Source organism: Schistocerca gregaria, chromosome 1 (assembly GCF_023897955.1).
Source record: "Schistocerca gregaria isolate iqSchGreg1 chromosome 1, iqSchGreg1.2, whole genome shotgun sequence".
Classification (NCBI taxonomy): Eukaryota; Metazoa; Arthropoda; class Insecta; order Orthoptera; family Acrididae; genus Schistocerca; species Schistocerca gregaria.
Genome location: NC_064920.1, coordinates 502,429,595 through 502,447,507, shown reverse-complemented (window position 1 = coordinate 502,447,507; position 17,913 = coordinate 502,429,595). Strand labels below are relative to the sequence as shown.

At 40.0% G+C, this 17,913-nt stretch overlaps 1 protein-coding gene across 1 annotated transcript in view; it reads right to left on the bottom strand.

Annotated features, from left to right (window-relative positions):
* Nucleotides 1-17,913, bottom strand: part of LOC126354168 (DDB1- and CUL4-associated factor 1-like) — a 220,311-nt gene that overhangs the window by 102,632 nt on the left and 99,766 nt on the right. The window contains exons 9-10 of the mRNA XM_050003600.1: nt 4,083-4,231; nt 3,654-3,821 (exon numbers count right to left, since the gene is read on the bottom strand). Of these exons, the coding sequence (XP_049859557.1) occupies nt 3,654-3,821; nt 4,083-4,231 (317 nt within the window). The remainder of the gene's footprint in view (nt 1-3,653; nt 3,822-4,082; nt 4,232-17,913) is intronic.

The window sequence follows — 17,913 nt, the reverse complement described above, 5'->3', positions numbered from 1 at the left end:
GTTCAGACCACATGGAAACGTATAATAGGGGTTTCACTGTATGTCACTTCTCTTCCGATAACATTACCTTCACATTTATTTCCCTTGTACAATACTTCTACCTTTCAGTCTTCGCTCCTTTACTTGGTACCAGCTCACCATCTACAGTTCTTTCTGTTTTCTCCAACGATTTATTTAAATTTCCAACAGCTAGCATCAACTTTCCCCTAATCATGCATGTTATACAGTTTTGTATTTGTCCTGTTAATGTCCTGTCTTAACCATTTCACACTTTCTGCCAGTATCCAGTTTTTAGATTTATGCATTCCCTTTTGCCTGCTTCATGTGCTGCATTTTCCTATATTCTCTTTTCATTAGTGAAATTCAATGTCTTGTGTGTTATAAGAGGGTTACTACCGAGACTTCTTGTTTTACATATCTGATTCTCAGCTGCTTTCACTATTTCATCACTCAAAGCTACCCATTTGTCTTTCATTGTTTTCCTTATTTTTGCCTAGCACTTCATTTCAAAACCATCAAACCATCTGATTCTTTCAATTTAGCGAGGTCTCATTTCCTAAATTTCCTACCTTTCTGCATTTTTTCAGTTTTAATACACAGTTCATAACTGTTGTGTTGTCCTGATCATCATCATCATTTCATCCCCATCGACACGCAAGTTGCCGAAGTGGCGTCAAATTGAAAGACTTGCACCAGGCGAATGGTCTACCCAACGGGAGGCCCTCGTCACACGACATTTCGTTTTCATAACCAATAAATTATGGTTCGAGTCCAAATCCACCCTGGAAAAGTTGAGCAGTTTAAAATTTATCTTATGATTACATAATCCATCTGATTTTTTTCTTCTCTTCCTTTTCTGTCCATTAAATGTCAGCTCCCATCACAATTACATTTTCATCTCCTTTAACTATTTTGATAATTTCGTTTATACCATCATACACTGTTTCAACTTCTTTTTCATCTGTGAATTTAAAAGGCACTTAACAATCTACTACTATGGTGAGTGCTGGATACCTGTCTATCTTGGCTAAAATATCTATGGCACACAAAATTCACAGGATAAAAGTCACTGATATTATTCAATACCATTGCAGCTATCACACCTACATACTACAACAGCTATAATCGCACTTTTGTATATTAGTAATCACTCATTGTTGCACTGACAAATAATGCAGAACAGACTGCGTAAACATTCAGGTGGCTAGAAATTCCTCATTTCTGTCAGATCTTTGAGAATGAACTAACGTAAATAAATCTTATTCTTGTACTTCGCCAAAGTTATGACTATGATCGATGGATAATTAAAAATTAAAGTAGAACTTAACTACAAATGTTATTTTATTAATGAAACTAAAGGCTGGTAGCTTGTGAAACGTTTCAAACTTTTTTAGTTGCTGGATTGAAAAAGTGGTTATTTTGGTGCCAGAGAACTATAAACAAGCTAATAGCGAGAAAGTAAAGACCAAGCAAGTTATCTAAAACTTACAATCCCTGATACAACAACAAGTAATTTACATCTAAGTCTACATACATACTTTATAGTTTAATTGGATAAATAAAAAATCTACTCACCAAGTAGCGGCAGAACACACACATAAAAGATGGTAGCAATTAGGCAAGCTTGTGGAGCGAATACATTTTATGGGATATTCATAAGATACTTATATACTAGTATACATTGTTAATACAGAACATGGCGCACATGGTATGAGGTCCATTCTGTCAGGGGTCCCACACCACACTGCCTATTTTTTTGAGGGAAAAATCAAAACCAATGGGGCTTCGAATTTAGAGTAATAATACTTTTTAGAATTATGTACATATGATTATGCAGTATTTTTAAAGCACTGAAAACAATACATCATCAATGTAAAAGATGTGTGCATTTTTAAATGTCTGAAGAGCATATTCAACACAATAACAGTTTTATTAAAATGCATTTTACGTGATAAAATGGTTTAAAATCTACAAGCTTCCGGCCGAGCATTCCACAACCACTGTAAAGTAGTTGCTGTTGTGTGGCTGCTGCTCATCCCCTACCTAGTGCACCACAGCCTGCATCACTGATGCCCAGTCCAGCACCACAAAAGGCAGTTGTTCCCAGCCTGGGAGCTATTACCCTCTGAGGGGTACAAAATGTGTTCTACTATGTTTTGGTTGTGAAACTTAATTCTTAAAAGGCCATTACTATTATCAATATTTTATAAAGCTGTAATACTGATTACATACCAAGAATCACATTTTTTTCAAATACTAACATAACACTTGACACTGTGTGGTGGAGGTTACAACATGTGAAATCATCCTCACATAGACCATCCACTACACACATACTTTGTACTTTATACAAAGCCATCCATGACGGCAAAACTGAGACATTATATAACCTATGTTTAAATATCTCATACAAATGTCTCCTTCAAGTTTTAGGTAGTTCCTAAAACAATAGTTACTACATAACGGCTACAATCCTACTGCAGACATTCAGTGTATTATTGTTACAATAATGGAAATTACTGGATGGAGCATTATGTAAGATAAGGGAAAGGCAACCACCCACCTACAGCAGATCGATGCATGCAGTACAATAACACATAATGAAAGACAGAATTCACACAAGCTTACGATAATGCACACTCCTGTGGCCACAGCAAGGCTAATTATTGATACTTGATTATTGAAAGCATTAATTAGCCTTCCAGTGGCCACAGGAGTGGGCATTTGGGTGTCTGTGTAATTATGAGGGTGAATGGGTGTACCACTGCTAAAATGAAGATCTAGCGCTCGGTAGCTAGTGTGAATGCTGTTTTCTGTTATGTGTTACTCTGCTCCACGCATCAATCCATTACAGGTGAGTCGTTGTCTTTCCCTTTTTTTATGTAGTGCAGTATTATTATTACTATTAGTGGCGGTTGTCATACACAAAGCAACGGCAGCCTGAAGTCTTACAATAATTGTTTATTTTTCATCATTTTAAAAATGATAGTCCAGTAAGGTACTAATGATGATGACACTGTAGGGATGTGAACATCAGCCAATTTCTGACTGCATTTTGGGGCAATAGCCTCAGAAAGGTTGGGAACCATTGGTATAAGGTAATGTTATGGTTGCAAGAGCGTCATGCCAATTTCATACTTCTAATGGCCAGGTTCCAATCTGTCTGTATCTACAGGGCTAACTTACTCTACACCTTACTCAATTCAGTATCACATGCGCACACAAGTGCTTGTCTTCTGCTTATATATGCTTTCAAAAGGTTTCTGGATACTTAAGCATCTTGTACTTTACAACAATTAAAATAATGTATTACTGAAGTACTGAAAAGTGATAACGTCAGAGTAACAAGCTGAGGCAATGCTTTTGAACCAGAGTTACATCCCTATTTCATTTGAAGGAATGTCATTGGTAAATCAGTATCTCCATATCATAAAGAGAGGAAATTATGGTAATACTGAAATGCTGATTAAGCGACAACCAACTACTATGAATTTCATGCAGATTACTGGGAGACAATTTAATCTTCATTAATAATTACAGACAGTAAAAGTTAAAAAATCGTTTAACTATTTTTACTAATTTTAAAAATTACAAATCTATGTAAAGCATTAACTGCATAAATACATTGCACAAATGATTATATAAGTACTTACCTGCAAGCCTCTCATGTTAATGAATTCGATAGAAAACTTTTTATGGCACAGCAAAGCTGCAAGGTATTTTAGTGCTTCAAATGCCAATCTCGAATCCTTAGTCTCTCTCACATTTGTGTACTTGAGTACTAACTCCAGGGCATTGTGTTCAAAAACATGACCAAGGAACTGCAAAGTAAAAGAAAATAGAAAGTAGTACAAATAGTCCAAGACCAGTGGCGGATGCAGAAAGTTTTAGCTAAACTGTTGCGTTACGCAATACATTGTGGTAATGCAAGAATAACTATTTGCTTGATGCAACCATAAAGGTCAATTAGAATAACATCTCTGTTCCTTCTTAGCTGAGAGATTGCTATCTGCAATCCACATGTGATTCAGAGTTGAAACCAGCATATAAAAGGAGAGAAAAAACATTTTTAATTGACTCACCTCTTGATATTCACCCATAGGAGTTAGATATCGCAGGATTAAAATTTGTCTTGTGGATAATGTTGGTGGGTACATCTGCATATTACCAATGACATAGCTTTCCATTTCAGCCCATGATGAATTACTGTGTTCACTGGCTGATGTATTGGCTAAAACAATGAATATTATAAGAAAACTTACATGCAAATATTAAAACCACAACAGCATTTATTTTGTTGTTAAAGTTTTTTTCATGTTCATATAGCAAATTTATAAATTATGTAAGAAAAGTAAAGCTGTCCTCAAACCCAAAGGTTTGTTTGGACACCACAGTGCTTTACTGATCATGGTCCTATTGGAGGTGGTATGCCCTTGACTTCCTCTTATAAATTAAGTATTACTTATGAATATTGTCACACTGAAAACATAATAAAGTTCTAAACCAAAGGTAGGGTTGTCAATTAAGTGCATCACGTAGAACTGAAAATACATTTCTTACTGACACCAATGTACAACCAGAACAGAAATGATCTCCTGGATGGAGAATGCCGCTATTTAAATGAACATCAAATATTCTAGCATGCTAGAATTTTTATATGAACACTAAATATTTCAGAATATAAGAACAGTACAAACACAAGATATTTCGAGAACATTACATTAACGATGAATACAAATAATTGCCAATGGTAGGGTTTAAACTGGCAACCCATGGAACGCTAACTAGTGAAACTAACCACTATGCCAGACAGTGCGCACCATAGCTCACAACAATATGAATGCTTAGAAAACTCACAATTATACGTGTGAGCCACTGGTTTTAGACAAAAATTTATAAAAACTTGAGTAACCATTCTATTTTTCTTTCATTCACAACAAATGCTGCTTGGCAGGCAAAATGCAGAGAACAAACTGCATAGTAAAACACAAGGTATACTCTATTACGGGTATAAATATGAGCGAACCACCTTCACAATAATTCTCTATGATTCTAATCCCATACAGCTTGCTGAAAAAACACCTATATCTTTCTGTGCGAGCTCTCATTTCCCTTATTTTATTACGATGATGATTTCTCCCTATGCAGGTCAGCATCAACTAAATATTTTTGCATTCGAAGGAGACAGTTGAAGTTTCACGAGAAGATTCAACCGCAACAAAAAATGCCTTTGTTTTAATGACGTCCATCCCAAATCCTGTATCATTTCAGTGGCACTCTGCCCCTTATTTCGCGATAATACAAAATGTGCTGATCTTCTATGAACTTTCTTGATGTACTCTGTCAATCCTATCTGTTAAGGATCCCACACCACACAGCAGTATTCTAAAAGAGGACAAGCAAGCATAATGTAGGTGGTCTCTTTATTAGATCTATTACATTTTCTAAATGTCCTGCCAATAAAATGCAATCTTTGATTGACCTTCCCCAAAACATTTCCTATGTGTTTCTTCCAATTGAAGTTGTTTTTAATTGCAATTCATAGGTATTTAGTTGAACTTACAGGCTTTAGATTTGATTGATTTATCGTGTAATCGAAGTTTAACTGATTCCTTTTAGCACTCATGTGGATGACCTCACACTTTTTGTTATTTAGGGTCAACTGGCAATTTTTGCACCATATAGATATCCTTTCTAAATCATTTTGCAATTTCTTTAGATCATCTGATGACTTTACAAAACAATAAAAGACAGCACATCTGCAAACAACCTACGACAGCTGCTCGGATTGTCTCCTAAATCATTTATGGAGATAAGGAACAGCAAAGGGCCTATAGAATTACCTTGGGAAATGCCAAAAACAACTTCTGTTTCACTCAATGACTTTTTGTCAGTTACTATGAACTGTGACCTCTATGACAGGATATCATGAATCCAGTCACATAACTGAGGTGATATTCCATAAGCACACCATTTCACTACAAGTCGCTTGTGTGCTACTGTGCCAAATGCCTTCTGGAAATCTAGAAAAATGGAATCAATTTGAAACCCCTTGTCAATAGCACTCAACACTTCGTGTAAGTAAACAGCTAGTTGTGTTTCACAAGAACTATGTTTTCTAAATCTGTGTTGACTGTGGATCAATAAACTGTCCTCTTCGAGATAATGCATAGTGTTTGAATACAATTTAATGTTCCAAAATCCTGTTGCATATTGACGTTAACGATATGGGCCTGTAATTTAGTGGATTACTCCTACTCCCTTCTTGAATGTTAATGTAACCTGTGCAACTTTCCAGTCTTTGGGTACAGATTTTTCGTCAAGTGAATGGTTGTATATGATTGTTAAGTATGGAGCTATTGCATCAGCATACTCTGAAAGGAACCAACTTGGTATACAGTCTGGACTGGAAGACTTGCTTTTATTAAACGATTTAAGTTGCTTCACTACTCCAAGGATATCTACTTCTACAATACTCGTGTTGGCAGCTATTCTTGATTCGAATTGTGGGATAATTAATTCATCTTCTTTTGTGGAAGCATTCCAGAAAGAAGTGTTCAGTAACTCTGCTTTGTCAGCACTGTCTTTAACAGTATGTTCATTGCTATTACTCAGAGAAGGCATTGATTGTGTCTTACCACTAGCATACTTCACATAGGACCAGAATCACCTTGGATTTTCTGCCAGGTTTTGAGACAAAGTTTTGTTGTGGAACTATTATAAGCATCTCACATTGAAGTCCATACTAAATTTCAAGCCTCTGTAAAAGATCACCAATCTTGGAGATTTTGTGTCTGTTTAAATTTGGTACGGTTTTTTCGTTGTTTCTGCAACAGTGTTCTGACCCATTTTGTGTGCCAAGGAGGATCAGCTCCTTTGTTTGTTAATTCATTTGGTATAAATATTTCAATTGTTGCTAATACTGTTTCTTTGAATTCAAGCCCCATCTGGTCTACACTTACACTGTTAATCTGGAAGGAGTGGAGACAGCCATTCACTATTAGTGTGGGTTTATGAGCTGACTGCTCAAAATAATTTTCAGACATTGCATTTCGCACAATTTTGGATGATGTTTTATGCACACTTCTGGATTTAAACACACATTTTTTCTAAGATATCAAGAGTAAATTAAAGTCATCATTGACAGTAATCGTATGAGTTAGGTACAGTTTGAAATTAAACTCTAGTTTTCTTTGAATCTTTCAGCAATTGTATCATCTGAATTGGGAGGTCAGTAAAAGCATACAATTATTATTCTAGTCTGATTGTCAAGAGTGACCTCTGCCCATGCTAACTCGCAGGAACCACACCAAAGAGCAAAAGAAACTGGTACACCTGCCTAATATCGTGTAGGGCCCTCACGAGCATGCAGAAGTGCTGCAACACGACAGGGCATGTACCCGACTAATGTCTGAAGTAGGGGTGGAGGGAACTAACATCATTAATCCTGCAGGGCTGTCCATAAAGAGTATGAGGGGGTGGAGATTTTTCTGAACAGCATGTTGTAAGGCATCCCAGAGATGCTCAATAATGTTCCTGTCTGGGGAGATTGGTGGTCAGTGGAAGTGTTGCAACTCAGAAGAGTGTTCCTGGAGCCACTCTGTAGAACTTCTGGATGTGTGGGGCGTCGCACTGTCCTGCTGGACAAGTCCTTAGGAATGAATGACATGTGGACATGAATGGATGCAGGTGATCAGACAGGATGCTTATGTATCACCTGACAGAGTCGTATTTAGACCTATCATGGGTCCCGTATCATTCCAACTGCACATGCCCCACACCATGACACAGCTTCCACCAGCTTGAGCAGTCTCCTGCTGACATACAGGGGCCACGGATTCATGAGGCTGTCTCCATATGCATACATTTCGATCCATTTGATACAACTTGAAACGAGACTCGTCCGACCAGGCAACATGTTTCCAGTCATCAGCAGTCAGATGTCAGAGTTGATGGGCCCAGGCGAGGCGTAAAGCCTTGTGTTGTGCAGTCGTCAAAGGTACATGAGTGGGTCTTCGGCTCCGAAAGTCCATATCGATGATGTTTTATTGAATGGTTTGTATGCGGACACTTGTTGATGGCCCAGCATTAAAATCTGTAGCAATTTGCAGAGGCGTTGCACTTCTGTCACGTTGAATAATTCTCTTTAGTCGTCGTCAGTTCCGTTCTTGCAGGATGTCAGAGATTTGATATTTTACTGGATTCCGGATATTCATGGGACAGTCGTGAAATGGTCATACGGGAAAATCTCCATTCATCGCAACCTCGGAGGTGCTGTGTCCCATCACTTGTGCACTGACTATAACGTCACGTTCAGACTCACTTAAATCTTGATAACCTGTCATTGTACCAGCAGTAACTGATCTAACAACTGTGCCAGACACCTGTTGTCTTTACACAGGTGCTGCTAACGGCACGCTGTATCCTGCCTGTTTGCATTTCTCTGTGTTTGAATACATGTGCCTATACCAGTTTCGTTCGCACTTAGTGTATCTACTTCAATTTTGCAACACTATAAACTACTTCTAACAGTGACAAATATACAACTGTGTTTAGCCTATACTATCGAAACACTGTTAGGTTCTTCGCAAAAATTTCAGCTGAACTTATCTCCGGCTTTAGCCAGCTTTCAGTGCCTGTAACAATTTGAGCATCAGTGCTTTCTATTAGTGCTTGAAGCTCATCTACTTTCCCAACACAGCTACAACATTTTACAACTGCTATACCAATGCTTCCTGTATCTCCAGTATCCCTGTGTTCAGCCTGCACCCTTTGAGATTGAAGCCCTTTTCTTGTTTTCTGAGACACTCTGACCTAAAAAAACCACCCAGTCCACGCCACACAGCCTCTGCTCCCTGTGTAGCGCCCTCCTGCACGAAGTGGATGCCTGACCTCTTCAGGGGAACTCAAAACCCAACCATCCTACGCTGCAAGTCAAGGAGTCTTGCAGCCTACACGGTCTGAGCCTCTGATTCGGACCATCCTCTCGGCTCTTTACCAGAGATCCACAATCGGTTCTCTCGACTATGCTGCAAATAGTGAGCTCTGCTTTCATCTCGCAAGCAAGACTAGCGGCCTTTATCCCTTCTGCTAGCCACTTGAAATCAGAGGGAATCTCTTCTGATCCAAAGTGACACACGTCATTGGTATCGATGAGAGCCATCACATACAGTTGGCTACACCCTGTGCTCTTCATGGCGTCTTGTTGGACGTGCTCCACGTCTGCAATGACACCACCCGGTATGCACAGGAAGTGCACATTGGCTTCCTTCCCTCTCTTGGAAGCCAAGTCCCTAAGGGGGCATAATGTGCCCAATGTTGGAGCTCCCAACTACCAATAATCCCACCCTCTGTGATTGCCCAGATCTTGCAGGCTGAGAGGTCTTCTCTGAAACACGACAGAAGAGTGCATCTGGCTGAGCAACAGTGTCAGCCACAGACAGCACCTGGAACCTGTTTGTCAGACTAACCGGGAATACCTTATATGCAGCCCCTTGGGAAGTCTTTCACCACCTGCCATGTCTTGAGGCAACCTCCCACACGACCACAGTTGTGGGTTGAGCCTTGGAATCCTTCAAATCATAATCAATACATTAAAGGTAATAAAACTGGAGGAATGTGGAATAGAATTAATTGCAGTTCAAACGATGGAGGTTACATGTTAATAGTTGGACTGCATAGTGCTACGTATCTCAGAGCAGCAGGACAAATTGGTAAAAAGTAAACTGCTATGTTGAGTTCTGAAAGAGACTTATGAACTTCTATGGAAATCTACTCAATTTTGCAAGAAACATATCATGTTACAGGTTGCTTCAGAAAAAGTGATTGAGTTTAAAATGCCTGTAGCTGAGATGGTTAATACATGTCAGTGTGGAGAGACTTACATTCTGAGTACTTTGCAAAATAACAAATTCATGACTGCAAGTACAAGAGGTCACAGAAATGTCAAAACCAAAGATTTTCATGCCAGGAAATACATTTACGTAAAACATTTTCTAATAAATGCAACTATTTATTTATTAAGAAATGTTAGAGGAAAAGAGAGAAAACTAGAGAGAGAGAGAGAGAGAGAGAGAGAGAGAGAGAGAATTAGGACTGAGTATCAAAATCTGTACCTGTCTTTTCCACAAATTACTTGTTACTACCAGTCATTCCATCCATTCATTGACAACCAGGCAAAAATTCTTTGCACCACTTGCTTGTGAATCCACCAAATCTTTCGTAATTTTTAAAAAAATTTCATCTTAAATCGATGTTTCGAGTTTTTTTTTAACAAAACAGTAGAAAAGGAATTGAACATTGGAAAGTTGTTTCAAAAATAACTTATAAGACCCCTCTGTGTGTGCCCACACCCATGTTTCTGCTTCTTTCACAAGTACATGTTGTAATTAGATCCTTCGATCCTTTTTTGGGAAAGATATATTACACTACTGTTTCTTGAGTTGGCAGCTCCGTTATGAGATATTCTTTACAATGGTCTCATGTTTTCCTTTGTATATCTTTGGTCTTCGAAAGTTGTTATGCTTATAAACTTTTCTGTAGTTTGAGTTGTTGCTATTTTGTCATTATTGGAAGTTGTTATACCTCCAGATAAGTATTTTGGTACTGGAAAGTGCACATTTTACAGAAATCAGATGGTGTAAGTAGATCTACAAACCGACTGGATGCCAGACCAACTCTATGAAGTGCCCCAAGACAGAAGCTCAAATACGTAGATACCCAGAGTAACACTTCTAAGAATTCCAATCAAAACATTTAACTGAATGTGGTTCCATAATTTCTGAACTGAGTGCTTTGTGTAGGCTTCAAAAGGACCTTGTTCTGTGTACATTCTGCTGAAAATGTGGTATTGAAATGGTACACCCTGAAGGCAGTATAGGTGTGACCAGTAAGCTTCAAATGTTTTGTGACTTCTATGGAGGAACTAAAAGAGGATACTCTCCTGGATTGTCCAAAGAAGAGTTTATAATATAATAGAGTATGGAATAATGTGTATTGGGAAAGGAAGAAGAGCTGCTATTGTCGAGTTGCCACTACCTTCAAGTTCCTTCTTGACAGCCTCAGTGAAGTGAGTGCTGTGTCTGTGATGAAAACAGTGGAAGATACTGTGCTGTGCAATGGAGGTGACAGCCACACAGAGCCTCAACACAATAATCCTGACCTTAGCATCATATCGGTAGACAAAGGTTCTATCCGTGTTGTTATGAGTAGCACTGACTACCAGTTGTCTGATACCTCAACCTATAAACTCTGCCACAGTGATCCCTCTCCAGAAGTCCAACATAACCTCCAATCCCTCCTTCAAACCCTAGGAACCTCCCAGAACCTCTTCCCTGAACCCATTTCCTCCTCACACCTGTGATATCCTGCACTCCCACATTCTACATGCTCGCCAAACTCCACAAACACTACAATCCTAGATGCCTCATTGTAGCTGGTTACCGTGCTTCCACTGAAAGACTTTCCGCCCTCATTGACCAAAACCTCCACAACAAATTGCCTGAATCTAGCCTCTCACATCAGCCATTTCTTCAATGACTCTCCACCAACTCCACTCCTTTATATCCTGGATCCTTATTCGTCACTGCCGATGACACTTTTTCGTACATTAATATCCCTCATGCCCTTAGTCTTGCTGCCATTGAACAATAACTCTTCCAACATCCTTCAGACTGCAAACCCACTACCTCATTCACCACCCACCTTACTAAATACATCCTAACACACAACTTTTTCTCGTTTGAAGGGAAGGTGTGCAAAGAAACTGGCGGCACAGCCACGGGCACCACATGGCACCCTCCTATGCCAACCTGTTTATGGGCCATCTAGAGGAAACCCTCAAAGCCTCTAAAAATCCCAAACTCCTGGTCTAGTTCACATTCACTGATAGTATCTTTATGATCTGGACTCATGGCCAGACATCCTGTCCTCATTCCCTCACAGTCTCAACACCTTTTCTCTCATCCGCTTCATTTGCTGCTCCACAACACAATGTGCCGGGGCACTGACTCCTCCTCTCGATGGCTCCATCCACACTTCAGCCCACACTAAACACACCAACCACCAACAGTACCTGCATTTCAACAGCTTTCCTCCCCTCCACACATAAAATCCCTCCTACACAGCCTGACCATCTCGGGATGGCTCCCTTGCTCAGTACGCTGAAGGTATAACAAAGGCCTCTACAGACAGACACTACATCCCAGATCCGATCCGTTAACACATTTCCCATGCCATAGGCCCGCAAGCCCCCACTCCTTCCACCACCCCCAAACACCAGCCACAAAGGGGTGTACCCTTCATCGCGCAGTACCATCTCGGACTGGAACAACTGAACCACATCCTTTGTCAGGGCTTTGATTATCTATCATCATGCCATGAAATGAGGGTCATCTACCCAAGATCCTTTCTCCCCTCCTAAAGTGATGTTCCATCACCCACCCAACCTCCACAACATTCTAGTCCATCCCTGTACCATTCCCAATCCCTTGGCACAGGAATCATATCCCTGTGGAAGACCCATGTGCAAGACCTGCCCAATCTGCCCACAAAGCACTCTTTATTCAAGTCCTGTCATGGGCTCATGCCACCCCTTCAGATGTCCAGCCACTACCTCTGTGCAATCATTCTTCAGCTTTTTAAATTGGCATGGTTACCAAACACCTGAGCAACAGCATCAACTGCCACTGCCAAACTATGGGCAAGAGCAAAGTAGACAGCCCTGTGACTCAACACACACCTGAACAAAATATGCTTGATTTCAATGGCTGCTTCACAACCTAGGTCACCTGGATCCTCCCTTCCCCCAACAGCTTTTCTGAACTGTGCAGATGGAAGTTATTCTCAAAACACATTCTCCGCTCCTGAAATCACCCCGTCCTCAATCTACGGTAACCGAGCATCCTCACTCTTTCCACTCACTGTGCACTGCTCTCTGCCAGCGCAACTGGCCTTTTGCTCTTCTCTGCTCCTCTCCTTTCCATCCCCCCTCCTCTTCCTCCCTCACAACCTCCTGACACTGAACATGTCAGCCCTGTCCCACCACCTCTAGTCATGGCATGCTCCACCAGGTCACACCAATTCCTCTTCCCGTACCCGTACACTGCCCACCCTCTCCCTTCCCCCAAACACTGGATTGTTGCTCCCTTTTAACATGTTTCTGTTGTTGTTTGGTTGGAACGGACAGAGGTAGCGGTCATGTGTGTGTGCGGTGTGCTTGCTGGTGTGAATGTGCATGCAATTCTCTTTTCTGAAGAAGGCTTTGGCCAAAAGCCTATATGTAACAGTCTTTTCGTTGTGTCTGTCTGCAAATCAATGTGTCATCTTTATAATGAGTAGCAATCTATCCTCCTCCTAATAGTGAAGGTGACATTGATATAGCTGCAGCCTTTGATGGGACATAGCACAAGTGTGGACACCTATTATCGATTGGCACTGTCGCAGCAAAATCCCTACAAAATGTAAAGGTGAGGGGCCTTGAATGTATGGCAACATTCTTCCATGGTTGTAAAGGAAGCAATTCGTATTCTGAATTTTTCTGGGTACAATGGTAGAATGGAACCAGAATGAGTTCTCAGAAACTTTTGACGGTCAAAAGAGAATTATGTTACACAAGCTGTGACATGGTTGCGAATAAAACATGATCCGCATATAGAACAAATTTCCTTTACTTTACGTCTATGGTCACAAATTGTTTTTGTCATCAGACTACCGTTTCAGTCTATAATGACCATCTTCTGTTCTGTTTTACACAAACATGTCCTAATATACTGCAGCCATAACGGTATTGTCAAATGTTAAATGCCAAATCAGCACCAGCATCGCCAAATATATATAAATAACAGAGCCATCTTGTCAGCAGCACTACGGTTCTATGGCAATACCATAGACGTAAAGTAAAGGAAATTTACAGAATTATGTTATACATTATGTAAATGACCTTGGAGGTGGAGACTTGAAATGGATTCCAAATGTGTTCGAAAATATGCCTTATAAAAATGCACTAAAAAGTTAAAAGCCAGAGAATATTGCACATGTGCAAAAGAGACTGGAAAGTCATTTACATAATCTTATAAAGAATATGAAGGGTAAAAGTTCAGTGATGGGAGTCTCACTCAGGAAGAGGTGAGGAAGCAGCAGTTATATTATGGTTCAGTCATGATAAGGAATAAATGTGATACAGAAGCCAAGAGGATAGTAGTTTAGGCTATCTTCTTCCATAATGCTTCTACAGATGACAATCCACAGCTCGGACTTTGTGACAATAATGTAGGTTCATGATGTCGATACAGGAAAGCACTTGCAACTGGTGAAGTTTATGTTCATCATCACTCCCAACCAGATGAAATGCTAGAAGCAATTAATCCAAAATGTTACTGTTGTTGTGGTCTTCAGTCCTGAGACTGGTTTGATGCAACTCTCCATGCCACTCTATCCTGTGCAAGCATCTTCATCTCCCAGTACCTACTGCAACCTACATCCTTCTGAATCTGCTTAGTGTATTCATCTCTTTGTCTCCCTCTACAATTTTTACCCTTCACTCTGCCCTCCAGTACTAAATTGGTGATCCCTTGATGCCTCAGAACATGTCCTACCAACCGATCCCTTCTTCTAGTCAAGTTGTGCCACAAACTTCTCTTCTCCCCAATCCTATTCAATACCTCCTCATTAGTTATGTGATCTACCCATCTAATCTTCAGCATTCTTCTGTAGCACCACATTTCGAAAGCTACTATTCTCTTCTTGTCCAAACTATTTATTGTCCATGTTTCACTTCCATACATGGCTACACTCCATACAAATACTTTCAGAAATGACTTCCTGACACTTAAATCTATACTCGATGTTAACAACTTTCTCTTCTTCAGAAACGCTTTCCTGGCCATTGCCAGTCTACCTTTATATCCTCTCTACTTCGACCATCATCAGTTATTTTGCTCCCCAAATAGCAAAACTCCTTTACTACTTCAAGTGTCTCATTTCCTAATCTAATTCCCTCAGCATCACCCGATTTAATTCGACTACATTCCATTATCCTAGTTTTGCTTTTGTTGATGTTCATCTTATATCCTCCTTTCAAGACACTGTCCATTCCGTTCAACTGCTCTTCCAAGTCCTTTGTTGTCCCTGACAGAATTACAATGTCATCGGCGAACCTCAAGGTTTCTATTTCTTCTCCCTGGATTTTAATACCTACTCCGAATTTTTCCTTTGTTTCCTTTACTGCTTGCTCAATATACAGATTGAATAACATCGAGGAGAGGCTACAACCCTGTCTTACTCCCTTTCCAACAACTGCTTCCGTTTCATGTCCCTCGTCTCTTTGTAACTGCCATCTGGTTTCTGTACAAATTGTAAATAGCCTTTCGCTCCCTGTATTTTACCCCTGTCACCTTTAGAATTTGAGAGAGAGTATTCCAGTCAATATTGTCAAAAGCTTTCTCTAAGTCTACAAATGCCATAAACGTAGGTTTACCCTTCCTTAATCTTTCTTCTAAGGTAAGTTGTAAGGTCAGTATTGCCTCACGTGTTCCAGTATTTCTACGGAATCCAAACTGATCTTCCCCGAGGTCGGCTTCTACTAGTTTTCCATTCATCTGTAAAGAATTCGTGTTAGTATTTTGCAGCAGTGGCTTATTAGACTGATTGTTTGTTAATTTTCACATCTGTCAGAACCTGCTTTCTTTGGGATTGGAATTACTATGTTCTTCTTGAAGTCTGAGGGTATTTCGCCTGTCTCATAAATCTTGTTCACCAGATGGTAGAGTTTTGTCAGGACTGTCTCTCCCAAGGCCGCCAGTAGTTCTAATGGAATGTTGTCTACTCTGGGGGCCTTGTTTCGACTTAGGTCTTTCAATGCTCTGTCAAACTCTTCACGCAGTATCGTATCTCCCATCTCATCCTCATCCACATCCTCCTCCATTTCCATAATATTGTCCTCAAGTACAACGCCCTTGTATAGACCCTCTATATACTACTTCCACCTTTCTGCTTTCCCTTCTTTGCTTAGAACTGGTTTTCCATCTGAGCTCTTTATGTTCACACAAGTGGTTCTCTTTTCTCCAAAGGTCTCTTTAATTTTCCTGTAGGCAGTATCTATCTTACCCCTAGTGAGATAAGCCTCTACATCCTTACATTTGTCCTCTAGCCATCCCTGCTTAGCCATTTTGCACTTCCTGTCGATCTCATTTTTGAGACGTTTGTATTCCTTTTTGCCGGTTTCACTTACTGGATTTTATATTTTCTCCTTTCATCAATTAAATTCAATATTTCTTCTGTTACCCAAGGATTTCTACTAGCCCTCGTCTTTTTACCTACTTGTCCTCCACTGCCTTCACTACTTCATCCCTCAAAGCTACCCATTCTTCTTCTACTGTATTTCTTTCCCCCATTCCTGTCAATTGTTCCCTTATGCTCTCCCTGAAACTCTGTACAACCTCTGGTTCTTTCAGTTTATCCAGGTCCCATCTTCTTAAATTCCCACGTTTTTGCAGTTTCTTCAGTTTTAATGTACAGGTCATAACCAATAGATTGTGGTCAGAGTCCACATCTGCCCCTGGAAATGTCCTACAATTTAAAACCTGGTTCCTAAATCTCTGTCTTACCATTATATAATCTATCTGATACCTTTTAGTATCTCCAGGGTTCTTCCATGTATACAACCTTCTTTCATGATTCTTAAACCAAGTGTTAGCTACGATTAAGTTGTGCTCTGTGCAAAATTCTACCAGGCGGTTTCCTCTTTCATTTCTCTCCCCCAATCCATATTCACCTACTACGTTTCCTTCTCTCCCTTTTCCTACAACCGAATTCCAGTCACCCATCAATATTAAATTTTCGTCACCCTTCACTATCTGAACAATTTCTTTTATTTCATCAAACATTTCTTCAATTTCTTAGTCATCTGCACAGCTAGTTGGCATATAAACTTTTATTACTGTAGTAGGTGTGGGCTTCGTATCTATCTTGGCCACAATAATGCATTCACTATGCTGTTTGTAGTAGCTTACTCGCATTCCAATTTTCCTATTCGTTATTAAACCTACTCCTGCATTGCCCCTGTTTGATTTTGTGTTTATAACCCTGTAGTCACCTGACCAGAAGTCTTGTTCCACCTTCCACCGTACTTCACTTATACCCACTATATCTAACTTTAACCCATCCATTTCCCTTTTTAAATTTTCTAACCTACCTGCCCGATTGAGTGATCTGACATTCCACGCTCTGATCCGTAGAACGTCAGTTTTCTTTCTCCTGATAACGACATCCTCTTGAGTAGTCCCCACCCGGAGATCCGAATGGGGGACTATTTTACCTCCGGAATATTTTACCCAAGAGGACGCCATCATCATTTAATAAGGGATCTAAATGACAGTGCTTACACGAGAAGATGCAAAATGTGAATGAATTTTCCTAGCACTTGATGTGGGAATGCCTGCCGAAAGCAATGTTTGTTGGATTCAAAACTATAAGATTATCTGATGCCATAATTTGTTTTGGGGACACGACAGTTAGCAGGTGTGAAGTTCTAGTGACAGTGAGGTGGGCCAGAACTGTATCAAATCTGTATAGCAGATGAACAACTGCCACCCTGATACACCATGTAGCCTAAGTGTGGTTTTCAGGCAGAGGGTGTGCCCTACTTTGAACCTCTTATGATAGGACGAACACTAGGAAAGAGAGATATTTGTTTGTTAGATTTTGTATTATTGTTATTTGTATTATTGTTAATATCAATATAAGTTGGATAAAGATCCAACAGATTTAACTCGAGACAAGCACATGTGCTTCACAGTACACAGTTTTCAGGTGGTGAAATCAGAGTGTAGGCTCCTTGGTAGCCTCTATAGATCAACAGTAAAGTCAGAATGAGTTGTGCTCTTTGTATGTATCTCATCTGCTATATGTCAAGCA